At 47.9% G+C, this 19,268-nt stretch overlaps 8 protein-coding genes across 8 annotated transcripts; 4 read left to right on the top strand and 4 right to left on the bottom strand.

The window, feature by feature from the left end:
* Positions 1-128: 128 nt before the first annotated feature.
* BDV27DRAFT_170814 (uncharacterized protein) lies at positions 129-790 on the top strand (the record flags this gene model as incomplete). Its single annotated transcript, XM_032075421.1, has 2 exons — positions 129-568; positions 637-790. 2 exons carry the CDS (start codon positions 129-131, stop codon positions 788-790), a joined length of 594 nt encoding a protein of 197 aa, XP_031933290.1.
* A 437-nt stretch (positions 791-1,227) lies between these two features.
* On the bottom strand, positions 1,228-2,427 carry BDV27DRAFT_170810 (uncharacterized protein; the record flags this gene model as incomplete). Its single annotated transcript, XM_032075420.1, has 4 exons — positions 2,098-2,427; positions 1,622-2,033; positions 1,412-1,561; positions 1,228-1,361 (listed from the first exon to the last, which is right to left on the bottom strand). Exons 1-4 carry the CDS (start codon positions 2,248-2,250, stop codon positions 1,228-1,230), a joined length of 849 nt encoding a protein of 282 aa, XP_031933289.1. The 5' UTR covers positions 2,251-2,427.
* Positions 2,428-3,654: 1,227 nt separating this feature from the next.
* Positions 3,655-5,951, bottom strand: BDV27DRAFT_170806 (Zn(II)2Cys6 transcription factor; the record flags this gene model as incomplete). Its single annotated transcript, XM_032075419.1, has 4 exons — positions 5,903-5,951; positions 5,543-5,761; positions 3,900-5,434; positions 3,655-3,800 (listed from the first exon to the last, which is right to left on the bottom strand). Exons 1-4 carry the CDS (start codon positions 5,932-5,934, stop codon positions 3,655-3,657), a joined length of 1,932 nt encoding a protein of 643 aa, XP_031933288.1. The 5' UTR covers positions 5,935-5,951.
* A 677-nt stretch (positions 5,952-6,628) lies between these two features.
* BDV27DRAFT_90307 (questin oxidase family protein) lies at positions 6,629-8,182 on the top strand. Its single transcript, XM_032077909.1, has 4 exons — positions 6,629-6,787; positions 6,853-7,518; positions 7,581-7,991; positions 8,051-8,182. The coding sequence occupies exons 1-4, from the start codon at positions 6,634-6,636 to the stop codon at positions 8,140-8,142; spliced, it is 1,323 nt and encodes a 440-aa protein (XP_031933287.1). The 5' UTR covers positions 6,629-6,633; the 3' UTR covers positions 8,143-8,182.
* Positions 8,183-10,481: 2,299 nt separating this feature from the next.
* BDV27DRAFT_170805 (uncharacterized protein) lies at positions 10,482-12,165 on the top strand (the record flags this gene model as incomplete). Its single annotated transcript, XM_032075418.1, has 8 exons — positions 10,482-10,574; positions 10,651-10,780; positions 10,833-11,017; positions 11,069-11,105; positions 11,154-11,221; positions 11,284-11,666; positions 11,733-11,800; positions 11,858-12,165. 8 exons carry the CDS (start codon positions 10,482-10,484, stop codon positions 12,163-12,165), a joined length of 1,272 nt encoding a protein of 423 aa, XP_031933286.1.
* Positions 12,166-12,191: 26 nt separating this feature from the next.
* On the bottom strand, positions 12,192-13,776 carry BDV27DRAFT_119803 (uncharacterized protein). Its single transcript, XM_032064949.1, has 2 exons — positions 13,747-13,776; positions 12,192-13,672 (listed from the first exon to the last, which is right to left on the bottom strand). Exon 2 carries the CDS (start codon positions 13,169-13,171, stop codon positions 12,404-12,406), a length of 768 nt encoding a protein of 255 aa, XP_031933285.1. The 5' UTR covers positions 13,172-13,672; positions 13,747-13,776; the 3' UTR covers positions 12,192-12,403.
* A 711-nt stretch (positions 13,777-14,487) lies between these two features.
* Positions 14,488-16,771, bottom strand: BDV27DRAFT_119801 (uncharacterized protein). Its single transcript, XM_032064948.1, has one exon. The coding sequence runs from the start codon at positions 16,278-16,280 to the stop codon at positions 15,159-15,161; it is 1,122 nt and encodes a 373-aa protein (XP_031933284.1). The 5' UTR covers positions 16,281-16,771; the 3' UTR covers positions 14,488-15,158.
* A 411-nt stretch (positions 16,772-17,182) lies between these two features.
* BDV27DRAFT_152359 (deoxyribodipyrimidine photo-lyase PHR1) lies at positions 17,183-19,003 on the top strand (the record flags this gene model as incomplete). The annotated part of the gene is made up of 2 exons (XM_032071552.1): positions 17,183-18,399; positions 18,454-19,003. The coding sequence occupies 2 exons, from the start codon at positions 17,183-17,185 to the stop codon at positions 19,001-19,003; spliced, it is 1,767 nt and encodes a 588-aa protein (XP_031933283.1).
* Positions 19,004-19,268: the final 265 nt, after the last annotated feature.

Here is a 19,268-nt window from a genome sequence, read left to right as displayed (position 1 = left end):
AATGTTAAACCAAAATAAAAGCATAAAAATCATATAATTAAATATTATGAGCTTTTCTTCCTGCGCACACTTTTCGTCCCAACCTTCCTGTCGTCCTCGCCTCGACACCAGCACTGAATACATCAAACATGAACCTCCCTCAGCTGCTACCATTTGCCCTTCTAGGCACCACATTCGCCTTCGCAGTCGTCGAACTAGGTCTCACCGGTCACATAGTCTCATTCTTCACCCAGGGCAACAAGGAATATCGCTATGACCCCTCAAGAAACGGATACACATCCCAGACAGTGACAATCGTGGTTCCACCAATCCTCGCGTTCATTCTATTCAACTCAATATGGACAATGTTAGTTTCGGTTGCGACCGCGGTCATACCATGGGTCTTCCGGAGTAAAGCAACTGCGGGCACTGCTCTCAACAAATTGATCACAATCGGGCTTCTCGGACTTTATTTCGTGACCACGGTCTTCTGGTTAGCTTCTTTTGCTGCTATGGCCGCGCGGTCAACATATGGAGCTGGCAAGTCGGATTACGTGAATGCGATCATTGCTTTTGCGGTTTTGACATGGTTCGTTCTATCCTTTTGGGTCTGGTAGATTATGTAAAGATATACTGACACAGAGATGGCTTAATCAGGTTCCTCTTCTGTACTTTGACCCTCGCTGTCGTTCTCGGTATCTGTGGAGTCTTGCAATGCGATCTACCGGGCTATAGGCCTCTTGGAAAGCAGGACTGCCCTGCACCGGCACCGGCACCGCAGAACACACAAATGGATCAAGTGGCTACTTAGATCAGTCCAGAAGCTAAGCTGAGCGTGACTAGGCTAGTTGATACCCCCCCTTTTTTTTTTTTTCTGCGCGGTCGCTGCGGCGTCAGGTCTTGTATTATTGTTGGGTCCGCCAGATGCTGGCGATTATGGGAATATTGATTGATAATTTTGTTTACTTGGGCTCCTTAAATTCTAACTATTCTTCGTCTTGTCTGCACTGTTTTCCATTCAAGTATCATGGTCAGTATGTATTTCTGGCTGGTCCGAGTATCAGATGCTATTACAAATGACCTACAAGATGGTTTTGCTTTATTGAATTGATTAATGTTGCGGTCGGCTGAGAGTGATCCCAATATTACTCTACCCTGAATTAAGCTAAGAGCCCTATCGCACGGTCGCATATATCAACGGATGCCTTCAGATATTTACAAGCCCATGTCAAGCACACCATTGGCTATTTAAAGGCTGTAGCGGGACTTCAGATGGCGCCACCAGTCCCTGGCCATCCAAGCGTCAAACTCAGTGATCTTCATCGCGCTACCGGCCAGCATGATGAAGCTTGTCTGACCAGTCGGGGTCCAGTCATAGAAATCTAGAAATATTAGTGTCGTTGTCTCCTACAGCGAACGGAGAGTAACATACCATCCAGAGCGAAAGTGTGACCCATCTCATGCAGAAGAATATGGATATCCTCAAGTTCGAGGTTCTGCATGAAATACTCCTGTCCAATACGCTGACCCCAGTCACCACCGGCACCACCTTCGAAACCATCAGTAAGCCACAGGCTTTGGTCTATGTTGTCGTTAGTATTTTTATCCAATGTCATCATGTATAAGAAATGAGATCTCATACCATAGTGACGATCAGCCCCCGCAGCACAGGCACTGTAGTCGTTATCCTGGTGGAAGAAGCGTCCACAGCCCGGATCACACTGAGGAATACCCTCTTCATCGGTAGTAGTATACACCTCAACGCCCGAGGTATCGCCCTGTAACAGGGCCTTGTCCTTAACAGCCCATCCGACAACATTGACATCCACCGTGTCGTAGGGGAACCCGTCGAAGCCGGCAAGTTCACCTATCCACTTGTTGAACGACCGCCGGACGGCGGTTTCGACCTGTTCACGCTGTGCCTGGGTCACAGACTGGGTTGAGTCCCAGCGCACGCAGTAGTTGATTTTGCCCTTGCCATCGATGACTTGGTCGAATCCGTAGTTGCGGAATCCGAGAGGATCGCTGTAGGTGGACATCTCGTGTTCCCATACCTATGTATTTAGCCTGTGGTTAGTGCATTTCCGCTGTTGGAAGGGCATTAAGAGAAAGTGTTACCTCGTTGAGAGGAGTCACAAGTTCTGATGGAGGGTTCCATGAGCTGGTGTTTTGGCGCTTGACATTCTTGGTCAAGGAGCTGTCCTGCAGCGGGAGAGCCGTCACGTAGCTGGCCAGCAGCTGGAGGGCTGTGAGAGAAAGAACGGCTTTCATCTTGCCTTGAGAATTAACAGAAGGAAATTACAACAAATGAGCGGATTAAGATGCAGAAAAACAACAAAAGATGAATGAGAGAAATTCAAGCTCACAAACATCGTGACGAAGAACAATGCACATTTATATATAACCGACTCTGTTCGAGACTACCGACTAATCAACATACCCATAATCTGTCCGATACAACGGTTTCTAGGCAAAGCAGCGGAGTGTCGGAGAGTCGGCTCTAGAGCCCTATTCTCCATCAATCAAGCTCGTGGATAGGGCCATGCCTGCAGAACGTAGAGCCAAGAGATGGGGGTCGCCAAGCCATGTCAGGTTTCTCCGGACTCACTTTCAGACAGGAGTCGATGTGCCAAGAGTCCCTCGGCATATTAGACCCATGCTCCACCAATAACATGGCAATTGTGTTGCTTAACATAGTTGGTGAACGGACGGATTCTCCACTAAGGCGCCAATTGGGAATATTCTAGGGCATAGGGTCTCGTGTGCATGTACCGATGTTGCGCTTGGGACACCCTCTCTTGGGTCAGCGTGTATATGTCGTCGTTGAGATTTTATCCTGTGGATTCTTCGGGCGCGAAATTTAGTTAGAGCATTCGTGTTTATCCCAATCAAATCGTGTTTGGACAATCGCCATGCTAATCCTGTTGGTTCAGTAAGATAAGGAATCATTTTGAAATAAGAGTGTCGAAATCGAAAGGTGAATGAGCAACAACTCAGAGCTTGAGCTTTGCAACAGGGCTTGTGTTGTGATGAAACATTAGCGGCCTAGTTACCGTCGCCAGTGGATAAATGAGCCGATTCGGAACCCTAGATAGGCAGTGGAAAAGCTTGGCATCGCCTAGACTATGTCTTGCTATATAGACGTTGCCTTCACTGGGACTGTTATTATATGCCACTAAGGGATGGATTTGCCGTTGATTTCCCCATAGTTTAACCGACAATAGAGACATTGCATGACACACGCCCTACCTAGGCTAATTGTTCACCCAATGACCCCTATATCAAGTTCCCCCTCAGCGTAACTGAGGTCCTTCAAAATTATTCTCAATTTTACATGATCCTCAGTACTCAGTACACCCAAGAAAGGGTCATCTAGGGTAGGGCGCGTTGACATTGGTTCATTGCATGCTGGAGATAGGATCCTGTAGATATTGATGTAAAAGGCTTTCAGGGCAGTGGCTGCGGAGAAAAAGCTTCATGTCAGATAGCATCTTCGACAGTGAATTCATTGAATCAAAACTGCAATGTGTAACTCCCCAATTGTCAGGCTTCGTTTTTAAAGGTATCGCCCTGGGTCTCCCTAGTCGGGAAGGATAACGCTGAAAAGCCGTTTTGCAAGAGGAGTCTGGCCAGTCGCGAATTTTACTATTTTGAGAACTCTCCTGGGTAAAGATTTCATGGTCCAGAAAGTTGTGTAGTGTCAATAAAAGGGCGTGTCCAGTCACCGGAAGGGTCTAACAAAATATTTGCAAACAGGTCCTGGTCAGAATTTAGGTAGGAGGGTAGAGTTGGAATTGGCGCGGGAGGCTCTTGTCCACTTTCTACCAACAGGGGTGTACTTATGTCGCGCACTCCCTGAGAGGCTTCTACGTTACTCTCGAAGACCTTGGTTCTCTCTCCCGTGTTTGCCTCGCTGCTACTCTCTGTTTCCCTTTGTTGTCTCTGCAGTAGTAAAAGAATGTTTGCAGTCGGTATGTCGACTAGATCCAAGGTCTCCGAACCTGCTAGTCGCTGGATATTCTCCTCCAGGACCGTGAATACATCTCGTCGGACATCCAGGAGCTGAGTTGGATCCATCTTGATCTGTGTATAAAGCTGGCATAAAGTGAGATTTGTCCTGTACCATCCATTTGCGACTTTCCAGAATTTGCATGCCTGGCTTAGCCATGCAGATGCCCATGAGAACATAGTTGATGAAGTTTGAGGGTCGAGTCCGGGTGCCATGTAAGGCCATGTCTTCGCATAACAGAGAGTTGACGCAGCACTGAAAACGCAAAAGCATGTAAACGGGGTTTGAAATTGCGTGCCACCCTTATTGAGCTCCTGCATAATTTGAATGATATTTGACGCAGCTGCAAACAGTTCTTGCGCACTCTGATCCCACCATCCAAGAGGAGCCTCTTCTACCAACAAGGGAGGCTGTATTGGACCTTGTGGCCGGTTAATCAACTGAGGCACGAAAGGGATATATTCTCGGTGAAGCAGGATTAGATTCAAGTAAAAGAGAAGATTCGTGATAACGAAACGTTCCCCTTCGTTGCGTGAAATGTAAACTTGAAGGTTTATATTCGACGCGGAATATATTAACTGCGGAGATTGTGATGCACGCCAATCTTTTAGGGCGGCCATACTGCGAGACCAGAACGAGCAGCCTCGCCAAGGAGGCTCTCTTGATGACGGCGACTCACGTCTTCTTCCCCCAAGAGAAACCCAAGATGAAATAGTTTGCCAGATGTGGAAGCCTTGGACTATCAAAGCGAATGTTTGGTCATATCCCATTTTCTCTGGCGATGATGAACTCCGTAGGTGATAATCATTGGTTTCAAAATCCCACGCTTTCATGAATGTGGGTCTGGGGGACTGAATATTTCCAAAGGCGAAGTCATCCTCGCCCGAGGGCAGAGGAATATTACTTATACTCATCGAGAAATTGGAAGCCTGACATTTGCCACATCCAATCATGGAGTCAAGTAGAAAGCAAGCCCAGACAGTCCTGCATGCCTCTTCCAACTGAGAGTTTTTGAAAGAAGACATGTCAGTCTTAGCAGATTCCTTGACCTGTGCGTAAACCCCATGAACGATACGGGTCGCCATACCGTTATATACCCAAGCACGGGAACCATCGCCATTTCCCCAGTCATACAAACTTAACATGAGTAGCGTCTGGACTGTGTGGATATCCATGGCGGTCATGGTATGACCCATTATATTCTGACGAACATAATTCGCAAAATGTTCCGAAGCCTTTCCAGGACTGCCATGAAGACTGACCAGTTCCGGCATAAACCGGGAACTTAAGGCCAAGATGCCACAAAGCAGTAATGTTGGAATGCTTCTTTTCTCGAGAAGTATGCAGAACGTTGGCTGATGGAAAATCCCGAACTCAGGGAAATGACGGATAAAGACATAGAATGCATCTTTCAGTAGTTTGTCATCTAATCTCATCAAAGGATCCCTACGCCCGAGTCCCTGCGCTGGCTGTGTGCAGTTTTCACTCTTCCTTTCTATGTCGCCATTGAATGACGATTGCGTACTGATCCGGGTGGGTTGGTCCTTTGATGACTCGGTTAGAGAAAGGGAACGACCCGTTGCTGTTCGTAGTTCCTCGTAATCTTTAGTAGCTCCTGAAACTCGGCTTAGGGAATGCCTTTTGGGTCTAGATGAACTTTGATGTCGTTTCGATTGATGTTTCGGGGTACTCAAGATACATTGCCTTCCGGGGTTCACCGAGCAGGACCGACATGGTGGGGAGCCATCGTGATGGCATTTGATTTTCGCACTTCTATGTATTGATTTTCTTAGTTATCTGTTGCATTTCGCAAAGAAGGTTATGACTTCGTCTAGGTTTTTTTATGTTCTAAACGGTAGCTTTCGGGAACCAGGTGGAATATCCCCAAAAAGGAATCAAAAGCGGGAAGCTCACCGACACCATTGACAAGCGACGGTTGTCCTCATATTTGAGTGGATATGACTCGAGTAGGCGGGGAAGAGTTGAAGGGGCAGAGGAAAAAGAGGGAAGACGAAGCTTCATGAAATGGCAGTTCTCTGGTGTCACGTGTAGGATTTATATTGTTCGCCACAGAACCAGGACCAAAGTTGGCTCAATGCCCACGATACAGGAAACAGACGCAGTGGTTCATCTATGTTGACAGATCCTTGGGAACTTGGAAATACTTTTCTCACACTAAGTTGTTATATGGATATTCTTTCAGATGTACCGTACATCCAGTGAGTTATCAAACGCGAGATGCGAGAGCCGAAATCCTAGTGTGCCCCACACCTAGCAATCCGATTGGCGGCTCTGGCATCAAAGGGCAAGTGTCCCTCTAGAATTCAATCCAATATTGCATCACTTACACAATGCGGCATGCCGCATTCTAGCATTACTCATATATCAAAGTCGACAGCGTCATGTGGGGGCAACAGTGTAGTCCCCATGCCAGTAGTCTTCGCCTTTCGGCTTTGGACCTGGATGTACTTTGCTTACACTATCTTTCGATCCGCCAAAGCCTAGAATCCTATCATCTTGCAACACCTCGTCGCTTGCGTATCTATTCGTCCTCATTATAAATATCCTGGAATTCTCTCGTTTCCTTCTCATTATTACCGGCAATCCATCTTCTACAGCTTTTAAACGGTATTATCATAATCACAATGGCTGCGCCATACAAGATTTGGTTGACTCCAGACAATCATGGCGTGTTTTCGACCTCCGGGTTGAGCCATGCATCTGCTCGGAAAGTCAGTGAAGTTCTTCAGCATGATATGGAGAATCATCATGTCTATCTTAATGATCGCGGATTTCATAGTAGGCCCAGAATACCTATCCCTCTGGTGGGGAAAGAACAGCAGAGCATTGCTAATAATCTTTAGACCACGTCGTGCATTTCATGCTCACCATCTGGGCCCTGGGTGCGTCTCCCGAAACCATTCAACGTCAGTATGAGAGGGAACACCATCGTCAACGACCTTGCATGCCTAGGGATGAGTCTGTTATCTCATCTCTCAGCAACAAAGAGTCCTTCATGAGCCTCATGCACAAAGAAGAACATTATCCAAACTTCTTAGCCTTCTTCCAGCATGAACTGGCTACCAAAGGCACCCCGGACGTTCTGAATGAGTATCTCTTCAGTAGAGATAGGCTAGCAGAGACTATGCTGTCGGACATGTTCAGTGGCCTTCTCCATCCTATCATCCATCTAGGGTTCGCGATTGAATTCGAGCAGCCCGCCATCATCGCTCAGGCTCTGGCTCAGGCCGCTGTTCATGACGACTACCTGGGTCACCTGTTTCTCTTCCCCGCTGAAAACGCTGCTGGGGCAATTGGACAACATAGTACGCATAAGACTTTGGTCCAACTCATGGACGAAATGCAAGCAGACGAAACGTTGCGTGTTGCTGCACACCGCGGTGACGATGAAGTTTTCAGCAGTGGGATTTTGAAACGAGCCTCAGAGGTGCTCGTGAAGTATTCCAGCCAGTGGACAGTACCCGAGGACAAGATAAATGAGAAGCTTGCTGAGATGACCAATGCCGCTGGTAAGTTGATCACAGTGAGAGAACGTCAATCCATCAGAGCTAACGGCATCAAACTGCAATAGTTTATCTGACTGCTACTGCGCAACGCCCTGATAGGGAGATCAAATTCGACTTTTTCTTTCTTCATATAACCAACCTTTCAATCCTCATCAAACCGATCATAGATCTTCCCTACCTCAGCACTCGCAGCAAGGCGCGCCTTCTCGAGATGAAAGCGCGGATGGACCTTTTGATCTGGGCATCACGCAAGATGCCTGAACCCCGAATCAGCGATGTCGACAACTCTCCGATTCACATGGGCTGGCCAGAAATCATTGCTAGGAGCTATATGCATCCAAGCGACGACGGGCATCTGGCGAAATTTGTCCGTACAGTTGCGCACGCTCAGGAGCTTTGCCGTGTGTATGAGGCTGAAGCAGAGAAGCGAGGTCTAAGGATTACCGGCGATATGTGGCTGAGAATTGGCAATATGGGTAAGACAGCTCCTTTATGTCGTGAAGTAAGGGTTTCAAGCTGACTCTGGTTTCATTAGTTATTGGCTCTGTCAGAGAAGTGCCCAGCGACATGTGGGTGCGTGGATCTGGGTTCTCTGAGTCCTGGGAGAAGTTTGGCCCTCGGAAGTAGGTTTATAGATAAAATCCGGAAGGGCCTACCGTAATGGCTCTGCTCATTTTTATTTACAGTATGACATCTTTAAACAAATCATACTTCACCCTAAACCCATTCTTAATCACCTATTACAAGGTGTAGCGCAGAGTGTAGACTAGAGTTGACAACCGATTCATGTTTTACGACTCCACCATGAATATACTGATCGCTCGCTAATGGACACAGTCAGAATAATTTCACGTCAGTAACATCTTTATTCTGCACTCAATTCATCGGCTGGATTATCTCCGCAGTCGGAACTTGATCTTTGTTAGGGCTATGCATGAGATATTAGGATCGTCCTTTATGACTCCACGTGGGAGCTCCGTGGAGAATCTTGGCGTGTTGTTTCAATGATAAACCTATGATATTCCAGCTGGCAGAAGCCAAGACTACAAAACCCTCCACATATTCTCGCTAGACTGTACAAAAGATGGCATTTCTGCCGTCTTCACCATACTAGGTGGGGCTGGAGTAGCCGATGATGGTGTTTATCCAGTGGCTCGCCAGTGATATGACCCCCTTTCTCTATGAGAAGCTTCCCATATACGGTTTGAGATGTTGATCATCCACGGCAAATGCGAGTACCATGGTTGACTTGCTATCCTCGGCATTTAGACAAGGATAAAGTTGCCTTACCAGGAGACTACTGAAGTACCTGATCAGCACTAGGTGGTACCGTCAGATCGCCAGCGCAGTAGTTTAGATCTTGCGAGGGGAATTTAGGACGACGGGAGATCTTGATTCTTTCTTAAAAGGGTAAGATGTTCGATCGAAGGGTAAAGCTACTCTGTATATGGAGATTTGAGACATGTAGAGGCATTAATGTGCCCAGAATAAGAGTAAAACGCGGCAAAAACAGATTTGCACAGTAAAGTGGAGTTTCACTTAGATGTATCTCGGAGGGCAGCGGGATTGATGATTTTAAGAGCACAGATTGATAAAGACTATGATATCATACCGGAATACTCTCGGTCCATGTCCAGTTAGCGAGGTCCCGAGACTTTCCCGGAAGCTAAGCCTACAAAATAATTAATAAACTCCAGCTCTACCGAGATCCCAACGTACTCCGTACGTTTGCGCAATATGCAGTACGTTTCATATGTTCCTATATAGAATGAATTCCGGTCGATGGAAGATCCATAGCAGATCCTGACCTTATGCGAGAAGAGTCTAGCAAAAGAGGCGTCTTTAAACCAAGGTTTGCCTGCCAGAGTACACTTTTATTCCGACTTCCCCTGACCTAGGGGGCAAGCCACTGACTTAAAGGGGGAAATGGTCCGGTGGTAACTTCAACGCTAGAAGGGTGACCTCGTGATATTAAGCAACTGAAGTCCGCAAGGTACAGGTGTTCATGACTCGACGGTGTGATCCTTATTAATTAATATCCGTTCTTGACGCGGACTATCCGCGTCACTCGATGGGGTGAGGGAAACTGAGCGGGCGAAGGAAAGGGGCAAAAACAACCAAGAACAAAGACCAGCAAAGAGAAAAATACAGAAGGCGGCAAGTGGGAGGGCGATATGTAGAAAAATTGCTTTGGTCATAGAATCTTCTCTGCACGGACGAGACAAGGCAAAACCATGGAACCGATCAAGAGGATTCCAACCACGTGTGTGTACCGGACGGCAAGTGGAAGCCGTGACCAACAAATTGATATTCAAGGGACGAGCCAGGAAAATTAGACCGAGGATCAGGTTCGAGGGACCGGGCTCATCCCATTGGAGTGGGATCCATCAATCTGCAACCAAGATCTTGTCCCAAGTGGAGACCCGTGGACCAGAAAAAGTTTTCTTCAGCTCGCCTCACAGCATGCCAAGACTAGATTTAACGTCCTCATTGACTGGGTTTCACTGGGCCCGATTTTTTATTCGGAGAATCGATCGATCAGGGACTATCGTGAAGACTGCCTGTTCGCTTACAACGCTAAGACTCTAAGAGAAGAGCCAAAAGGTTCTGCACTGCTAGCGATCAAACCCTGAGTACCGAAAATTGGCAACCCAAATGTTGAGCCGCCGGTAGTATACATGCCACGAGGAAACCAAATGGCGACAAATAAGCTTAACCTGTCTAGTGTAGTCTGAAACTTCTTCTTCGGGGTCGCTTTCCCTGGTGGAGATGGCGAGCCCAGTTCTCCAAACTTCGCGAGAAAAAAAAAATAAAATCAAAAAAATGTATATTTATCAGCGGACAGCGGGCACCATTAATATCGAAGCGAGGCTGGCTGGCCCGTTGCCAATTTATTTTGTAATACCTACTCCATCTCCTAAATATGCTCTGCTAGGTCACTCGATTGAAGTGCCTCCATTATCAAAATGAAGGTCTACCAGATATTGCTCTCTCTATTGGCCTTGGGGGTTGGTTTGCATGCTGCAGACCCCAACCCGAATGAGTTTCCGTTGTCTGCCGTAAGTTCTCCGCCATACCTGGGCCATATCTGGGCCTTGACACTGGTCGCTGACTGTGTATGTTTGTTTGCACCAGATCTCGTGCATGCAGCAGCTGTTTCCCAGCTCGGAGTGGAATTCTACGGCATACCTCTGCGCCGATGACTCGCGGCAGACTGCCCTAGTGGACTGCGTAACCAACAATGGTACAACGAAGGAGGAATTTAGTAAGTCTCCAGAAGATCTAGTAGGCCATTTCATGAGGTTAACCATAGACAGTCACGCAACGATTGACAGAAGAATCATGCGACATCAAACCCCGTCAAGGGCCGCCGCTCATTGAGGGATCGACTTTGGCTCCCCTCATTTTGGCTACTTTTTTCTTCACCATTCGAATCTCTGCCAAAAGTTTCAACCTCGGTGGTGGCTGGGGGTGGGATGACCTGACCATCATCATCTCATATGTAAGACATTATTCTTATGCGCTGAGTAGCATCTGTACTAAACTCCTGCAGGTCATGGGTGTGGCCATGTTCGTGCTTAACGTCTATAGTAAGCTCAATCCCCGAAGTATGATAATTGTTAAAGCTAACAGACTAGTGATTAAATATGGCTTCGGCAAGAATATCTGGGATATCCCCTTCGATGACATCACCCAGTTTTACAAGGTTAGACATCGCTGCCATTCGACTGCCTTGGCCGAACCGTGCCGGTATTGACTTCTCTTTAGTATTTCCAAGGTTTCGCCGTGATGTACAAGATACAAATCTCCCTCGCCAAAATATCCGTCTGTCTGTTCCTGCTCCGGATCTTCCAATCCCGCATGTTCCGCACGCTCGCATATACGCTCATCGGGATCAACGCATCGATCGGAATCACATGGGCACTCGTGGATGGCTTGAGATGCAGTCCGGTCCATTTAGCTTGGGATGGTTGGGCGAACGAGGATCCCGGGACATGCATTGATTTTATTGATGCTATCTTGGGTAACTGCTTGGTGAATATTATTGTTGACGCCATCATGGTCTTAATGCCGGTATATGAAGTGAGCAAGCTGCAGCTGCCATTATACAAGAAGCTCACCGTCGGTCTGATGTTCGTGATGGGATCTGTGTATGGAATACCCTGTCTGTCTCCTTCGTTGTCTGCGGCTTTCGCTAATAGTGTATGTCGTCGTAGGTTGACTATCATCGGCATTATCCGAGTGGTCGTGTTCTGGAATAATCGCTGGGGCCAGAATCAGACTGGTACGTGGTTCTTGGATCTTTTGTCTTTTATTAATGGCTATCGCTAATCCCAATCAGCTGGTATCTATCCCCTGATTCACTGGTCTGTCATCGAATCGCAAGTTGCCATCATCTGCGCCTGTCTTCCGTCGTCCCGAGCTCTGCTCAACCACTTCTTCCCCGGCATTTTTAGCGGATCCACCAAACGAACGTATGCCACCGGGCCGAGCAACTGGTACGCCAAGGGCCAGTCGAATGGACAGAGCAAGATCAACAAATCCGTCAGCTACACGGTCCAGTACTCGTCATCGTCACAGAGAGATGATTCGAATGATTCGAATAGTGTGGTACAACTGGTTGACCTTGATCAGAAGCCACATGATTAGCGGGTAAAGAATGTGTTATAGAAATCTTTTAATCAAAATTCTTATATTATGCCATGAATGTCGCTCTCCCCACTTATTATCATGACTGTGTACTCTGTATAACGGAGTGACAGTCCTTCAGGCATTCTATCTGATACAGGAAAACAGTAATATACAAGGAGCTGCGGAACACGACAAACGCCAACAAACCCATGAAGCCCATAAAAATGCAACAAAGATGAAAAATTGGACGAAAATCTCACACAGCCTCCCAATCCATAGCATCGACAATGAAATCCCAATCGGCCATCGAATCGCCCGACAAGTCATTACCAGTGCTATTCTCGGCCCTGGCCAAATGCTCCCGAGCCAGTGCAAGTCCATCTTCTAAACCGACAAAGATTTCAGATAAAATATGGTCGAAGTCGTAGCTTTCGAGTGGCATCGCAGTCTCCTTCGGACGACGGAACGGATCTTTCTCCGCCTCTTCTTTCGACATGTCGGCTGTCTTCCATCGATTACGAAGTTCTTTCGCTTTCCTTAACTGCTCGCGCACATTTCCACTCCCGAGAACAGAATGCAATGGACAGCTCTCCTTCTCTAGCGTGTCCAGGACATTTGCGTGATACCGATGCGTAGCCGCTCGGGACCTATTCCTCCCAAGCCTCGGAGTCGATTGCGATCTAGTAACAGCACCAGTGACCGTCACGCCGAAGACGCCGAGTAAATGCACGATGGCGCGCTCCAGAAGCGCATAGTACTCGAAGAAATCGATCTTGAACATGATCTCCGCATGGGCGACATCAACGCTACTGTCAGCGGGGAGCGTCGCAAGGCGGTAACCCTCCGCCAGGAAGGGTAATTTCCACTTTAATCGCCCGACGATTTTCATGAAGCGGGCCAGTTCCTGCGAGGGAGGTGGGTGGTTGTGTCCTCGGGGAGTGGATGATGACCGTCTCGTCTTGAGCTCCTCTGGACCAGGGGCCCATCGTGAGTCGAGTAGACTAGACGTGGTCCTCGATGGCATTTCGATAACTTTTGGTGGGCTGGAACGTGATGTCAGAGTTGGTCTTTTGCGGTAGCCGGAGCGGAAAACAGCTTCAGGTTTCGGTTGTGATGATGGGTGGAACCATGGAACCACTCTTGGACTAACTCGCGATCGGTATAGTGGTTTCACATCGATCGCGAACCGGTCCTGCTTGGGAACATTTCTAGAAAACTAGAACCGGTTTTGGCGCTTTTTCAGATTGATCTAGATTTTCCCTCAGAGCTGTGCCTTTGGTTGTCTTATGTCCAGAATATATCTTGATGAGTCACTCGGAATGATCACAAATGCTATCAACTTTGGTTCCGCTGGAGACGGATATAATCGAGGCTCATCTATGGAATTTGTCAATTCAGGAGAAACCGGAAGGAAAGACATTCTGACTTTTAAAATAGCAGATGGGTCAGAACTGTACAGACTTAAAGAGTTAACAATGAACCCCTGAAGCATAAATTGGATAATGAGAAGGGGTAAGCGGTGAGGCTGTCTAGCGTTACTCATGTGATAATCCTTTTTCGAAACAAAGAAACAAAGTCAAATTTAGTGTGGAGACTCACCAGTAAGTGGATAAAATAACTAAAGTAAGGCAACACAGGGGGAAAACAAAGAAAGGAACCTACTTGCTGTGTACTTCCTATTCGGAGGGGGGATTCAAACCCACCGGAGTTCCTGAAAAACAGAAAAACTCCAGGTTACGGATTCGGAAAAGTCAGCTCAAAATCGGTCTCTACCTGATCTGGCTTAGCGTCAGCTAGCTATGTGCTCAAATAGCATCTATGAAAGAGCTTCACTACATAAGTCAATGTAGATCTGACTGGGTTCATTAACCATCGTTAACTTCAATTCTGATCCACCCTAAGTTCTGCTAGAATCTTGCACCATAACCTGTCCAAAACATTTTAAAACCTTAAGTAGCTAGTCTTACGCGGACCAAGAACACGCCTGGAAGTGTTGCAAAAATATATCTTGGAACTTATTCCATGATAGTAATTACCATGATGAATAAGATTTCCAAATGCTGTTCAACAGCCTGAGTATTCATTCTCTTTAATTGGACTAAACTATTATAAATAGAATGGGAATTTCCCTCTGCGTGCCATCTTGTGGTGCAACTAAGAAAATGATATAAAAATAGGTGACCGTATTAGAAGAACAGTATGATGAAGCTCTCTAGTACGGGTCTTCTTCATCCACATCGTCATCATCCGACCATTCAGCTGGTGCATTCTGCTCTACTGCTATGTTGAGTAGTAAATTATCCTCCCCTCTAGTCAATAAAGTTGCGTCCCCCATGTCCCAGTTCTTCCACAAATGCTCGGAGCATATTTTTGGCGATGTAACGGCCGGGTGTGCCCCAAAAGGGCTTTCCAAACTCGTCGGTGTGATAGAATACAGCTCTTTAGCCGGGGCCAAGTTTTCACGCGCGTCTTACCACCTGGAGACTATAGTGAAAATAGAGATAGCGCCCTGCGAGTCGGTAATTTCCCCTAAACTGCAAGACTCGGTTATCGAGCTTCCTCCAAGTAAGGCCATTCTTATTGATAGTCCTACCCAGCTGTACCCATGTAGTATCAATGATCCGGACTTTGTAGTCGCGGATCTACTACACTATCCAATTGTATGGCATAGCGTTGGTTGGTCTTTCGGGGAGATCAGGCACGATAATCATCACCTCCGCAGCGAAGTACTACTCAATGATCGCGTTTTATCGTTAGCCCGTCTTCACCAATTGCTCTGCTCCTGAGAGTCTTCGCCTTGGTCGGATGAAGGGCTTTATTAATTTTGACAATCTTCCAAAATTCTTCGTTAGGATCGTACGTGTCTGATTTGCGTGTCAAAACCACTTTTTTCTTAGGTGATCGTGTGTGTATAAATGTTCATAAGTACTACCACCCGTTTACAACCGTAAAACAACCTAATGCTGCCAACCCCCCATGGGCCACTATGTCAACTCCCAATCTGGATCCGATTATTCTTCCGAGTCTGTATCCGACGCTGCATCTTGGTTGAATGCTACCCACGGGCCCCACATATCCCTACATGGAATTTCAACATCATGGGGAGGGTCTGGAGCAAATGACACGGGAGTAAGCGCTCCCTTGCCCAGCAATTCGACCGGTGGAGGCTCATTCAGCTGATCGATCTGCTGCTTCATCCTCCTCACCTTTTGTACATATTCTTTATCCATTTTGTCCACCGGCAGCGTCACTAGTTGCATCCCCTCCAGTCCCTGACTCTGCACCGCATTACGCAACATCCTCTTCTTCCAGAACTCATTCTCTTCATCCTCATGAATGAAAGCATCGTCATCGTCAAGAACCGACGAAATGGCAGCAGCCCACATGCGCCGCCATCGACCACAATGCAGGATATGGTGCATGGCCACCTGGTCTCCTTCCCTCGGCCTCTCAAGGTGCGGCGCGTACGGACCGGTGGGCAATCTTGTAAACCCGGGGTAACTAGAACAAACCCAATCTGGGAGACAATAGGTGAAGTAATCGATGCGTGTTCGTACATCGAAATAGGGGAGATTCTTTTCCGGCTGCAAGAACGCATCCATACTCCGCCCAAACAACTCCCCATATATGATAATCTGGAAGGCCGCTCGATCTGCCTCCGTTTGGATGGTGTAGGGTTCGCTTACCCCGCCGTCCCAGAAGTTTGGCGTGGCGTACCACTGCCTGCCGGCCATCTTGTCGATCTTGTCCGAGAGCGGGTTAATGGTGGAGAACCGGGCTAGATGTGTTCTCCGGATGTCTTCTAGCGTTAGGCCTGCATGTTGAAGGCAGAATTCGTAGAGGCTGTCAATTCCACCTTGGAAGGCTTCGCGGAGGGCTAATGTACGTGTTTCATTTCCTAATGCCCAGTCACTGGCTTGTCGGGCCGTGGCAGCGACGAGGAAATGAGGGTGGGGAGAGAAGAATGTGGGGGCCGAGGCGGCGGCTAGCTGGAGGATTGTGTTGGGCTGTGCTGTGTACAGACAATCCCGGAGTCTGCGACATGATGCTGCTGCGTTGGTAAAGGTCTCGATGTTATCGATGTAGAGTGGGAGAAGACAGAGAATTTCATTAGGGAGTGCGTCGAGACCCATGGTGTGTGGTAGAAGCGAAGAGCAACTGACCACGAAATGGGATCACAGCACAGGAGTAAGCAGTCTTTAAATGATGATGTATGGTGGTGAGGCTGAATAATGCTCCACTAAAAGGTGCCTATCCGCTTGAATCATTTGCTGCTTTGACAAGGCTGAACGCTGAGCCTACCGCTGGCACTGTGGGTCTGAGATGTTGTCACTAAACCATAAACAGTCCCCGGACTCTAGTAGAGTAATTGAAGCAATGTTCTAGCATCAGGGCTATTTGGCAGGTGCATACATGCCCCGCTGTTGTCATAGTGGCGCCTCCGTGTCGGTGCTCAAGGTTGAGACACCCACCAAACATGTTAGTTAGACTTCCCGACTTGATGAGCCCAATCACCTCTGCAGATATCATAGAGGCCTAGCCGTATGGCGAATATCGCCTTATCTTCGGGTAGCGACTATTCTGCATTTCCAACACTATTCCAGGTCCTAGAACGCAATGATAATCATCAGTGAAAAGGTATACTAGCAAAAAGAAGATGAGACATTCCTACAGTCGCAGTAAAGGTGGGACATGGATGACAACATGGAATTTTCATTAGCTTAGCGTACCCTAGGAGTAGCGAAAGTGAATGATGATACGTAGGGAAAGAGGAATGTTGTGTATACCTAATTTTTCAGGTTTGAATGCCACGTTCGGAAGTCGATCGGGTCCTGACGTCAGAGGGTTTTCATCGCGCCGATCCAGTCAATGAAGTCAACGCGATCGCCAGGGGAAATCGCAATCCCCATGAAATCTTTCCTATATAATGAGAAGAATTCCCCCAGTCATTGGCCTTTCACGCGTCGCGTCCCTTTACTCCTTTACTCTCTCATCACGAGCTCAATCTACGCTGACCCATATAATCGCTCGCAAAATGCCACAAAAGCGCAAACCATCACAGAACGGTACCAGGGAAAATGGAACGAACAGCACCTCGCATACTAACAAGCGGGGCAAATCCGATCTATCATCACCGCATCCCAATTCGCGGCAAGCGGAAGAGTTCGGAATCGTCTTGCGACAGTTCTACCCACCCGAAATGAGCAACGAGCGGTGCCAAGCCTACAACGATGGAACGTTGGAACGGCCAATGGAGGCATTGAATCGGGTCTGTGAAGAAACAGTAGATGCCCGTCTATCGATCCGGCCAAATGCCGCTGTGGTCCATTGGTTCAAGTCCGACCTTCGATTGCACGACAATCGCGCTTTGCGGAAGGCATATGAGGTTGCGCACGAACATTCTATTCCTCTTATCGCACTCTACATTCTATCGCCCGAGGATCTCACGGCGCATTTGAGCAGTCCCGCGCGGGTAGATCTGACGTTGCGGACATTGGCGCAATTAAAGCGTGACTTGGGCGAGTTGGACATTCCTTTGTATATGGAAACGCAGGAGAGACGGAGGGATATTCCGCAGCGCATTACTGATTTATGTCAGGAGTGGGGAGCCAATCATCTTTTTGCAAACATCGAGTACGAAGTTGATGAGCTTCGTCGAGAGGCAAAGTTGGTCCGGCTGTGCGTCGAGAACGGCATTGCCTTTGACGTACTCCATGACACCTGCGTTGTTCCTCCGGGGTTACTCAGTAGCCAACAGGGAAAACAATATGCCGTGTACAGTCCGTGGTTTCGTGCGTGGCAGACGTTTCTTATGGATAATCCAGATTATCTGGAAGTGTCGGAAGAACCTGGCTCTAATCCCGGCAATGCTCGGAAAGTCTTCAAGGACCTTTTCGCAAGCGAGGTCCCCGGAGCATCGGATAACAAGCGATTGTCCGATGAAGAGAGGGAACGTTTTTGTCAACTATATCCAGCGGGAGAGCACGAGGGTTTGGATCGCCTAGAAAAGTTTCTCGAAGAGAAAGCCACGGCATACGATGATATGCGGAATTCACTATCTAAGCAAACCACATCTGTTTTGAGTCCGTACTTCGCGTCTGGATCGTTGAGTGCCAGAACTGCAGTGGCCAAAGCCAAGAAAGCAAACAAAAATCAATTGGACCGGAATGACCTTGGCTTTGTGTCTTGGATCAGCGAGGTGGCATGGAGGGACTTCTACAAACACGTATTGGTACATTGGCCATTTATATGGTAAGCAGGTGTCAATTTTGTATAGATGATGTCAGGTCGAGCTAATGGAGACAGCATGAATAAATGCTTCAAGCCTGAGTTTACAGACCTTGAATGGGAATATAACGAGGACGACTTTAACGCGTGGTGCGAGGGTCGGACCGGGTTCCCCATCGTCGACGCTGCTATGCGACAGATGAAAAATGCCGCCTGGATGCACAACCGGTCTCGCATGATCGTCGCATCTTTTCTCTCGAAGGATTTACTGATAGATTGGCGGCGGGGAGAAAGGTACTTCATGGAACACCTCGTCGATGGCGACTTCGCCTCCAATCACGGCGGCTGGGGGTTCGGCTCCAGCACTGGGGTCGATCCGCAACCGTACTTTCGTATCTTTAGCCCCTTGCGCCAGAGCGAGCGATTTGACCCCGACGGAGAATATATCCGACGCTGGGTACCGGAGCTGCGCGAAATCCAGGGATCGGCTATCCATGATCCCTATGAACGCGGCGCAGGCGATTTGGCTGAGAAGAACGGATATCCGAGACCCATCGTGGACCATGCGACGAGGCGGGCGCTCGCCTTAGATCGGTATAAGAGAGCAGCTGGTGGAAAGTCGAAATAGACCTCGTATTGAACGTGAAATAGCCCTGACTAACGACGGGGTGAGGATAGAGGAACGGCGTAGACGCTAGCCATATATTTCATGGTGGTATTTGTCAATGGCCATCCTACGAACGGACTATGCTCTATACAAGATATTATACTTGATGAGCAATAGTGCTCTTGGTCGACGGATGTACTACCTCCTAATTGTCGAATGAGCACACGTTGACATCAGCGCCGGTACCCTGGTGTACTACCTGCTTGACACCAAAGTGATGAGATGC

Source organism: Aspergillus caelatus (genome assembly GCF_009193585.1).
Source record: "Aspergillus caelatus strain CBS 763.97 unplaced genomic scaffold BDV27scaffold_5, whole genome shotgun sequence".
Classification (NCBI taxonomy): domain Eukaryota; kingdom Fungi; phylum Ascomycota; class Eurotiomycetes; order Eurotiales; family Aspergillaceae; genus Aspergillus; species Aspergillus caelatus.
The sequence above is the reverse complement of the archived record's forward strand: the minus strand, read 5'-3'. Positions and strand labels throughout refer to the sequence as shown.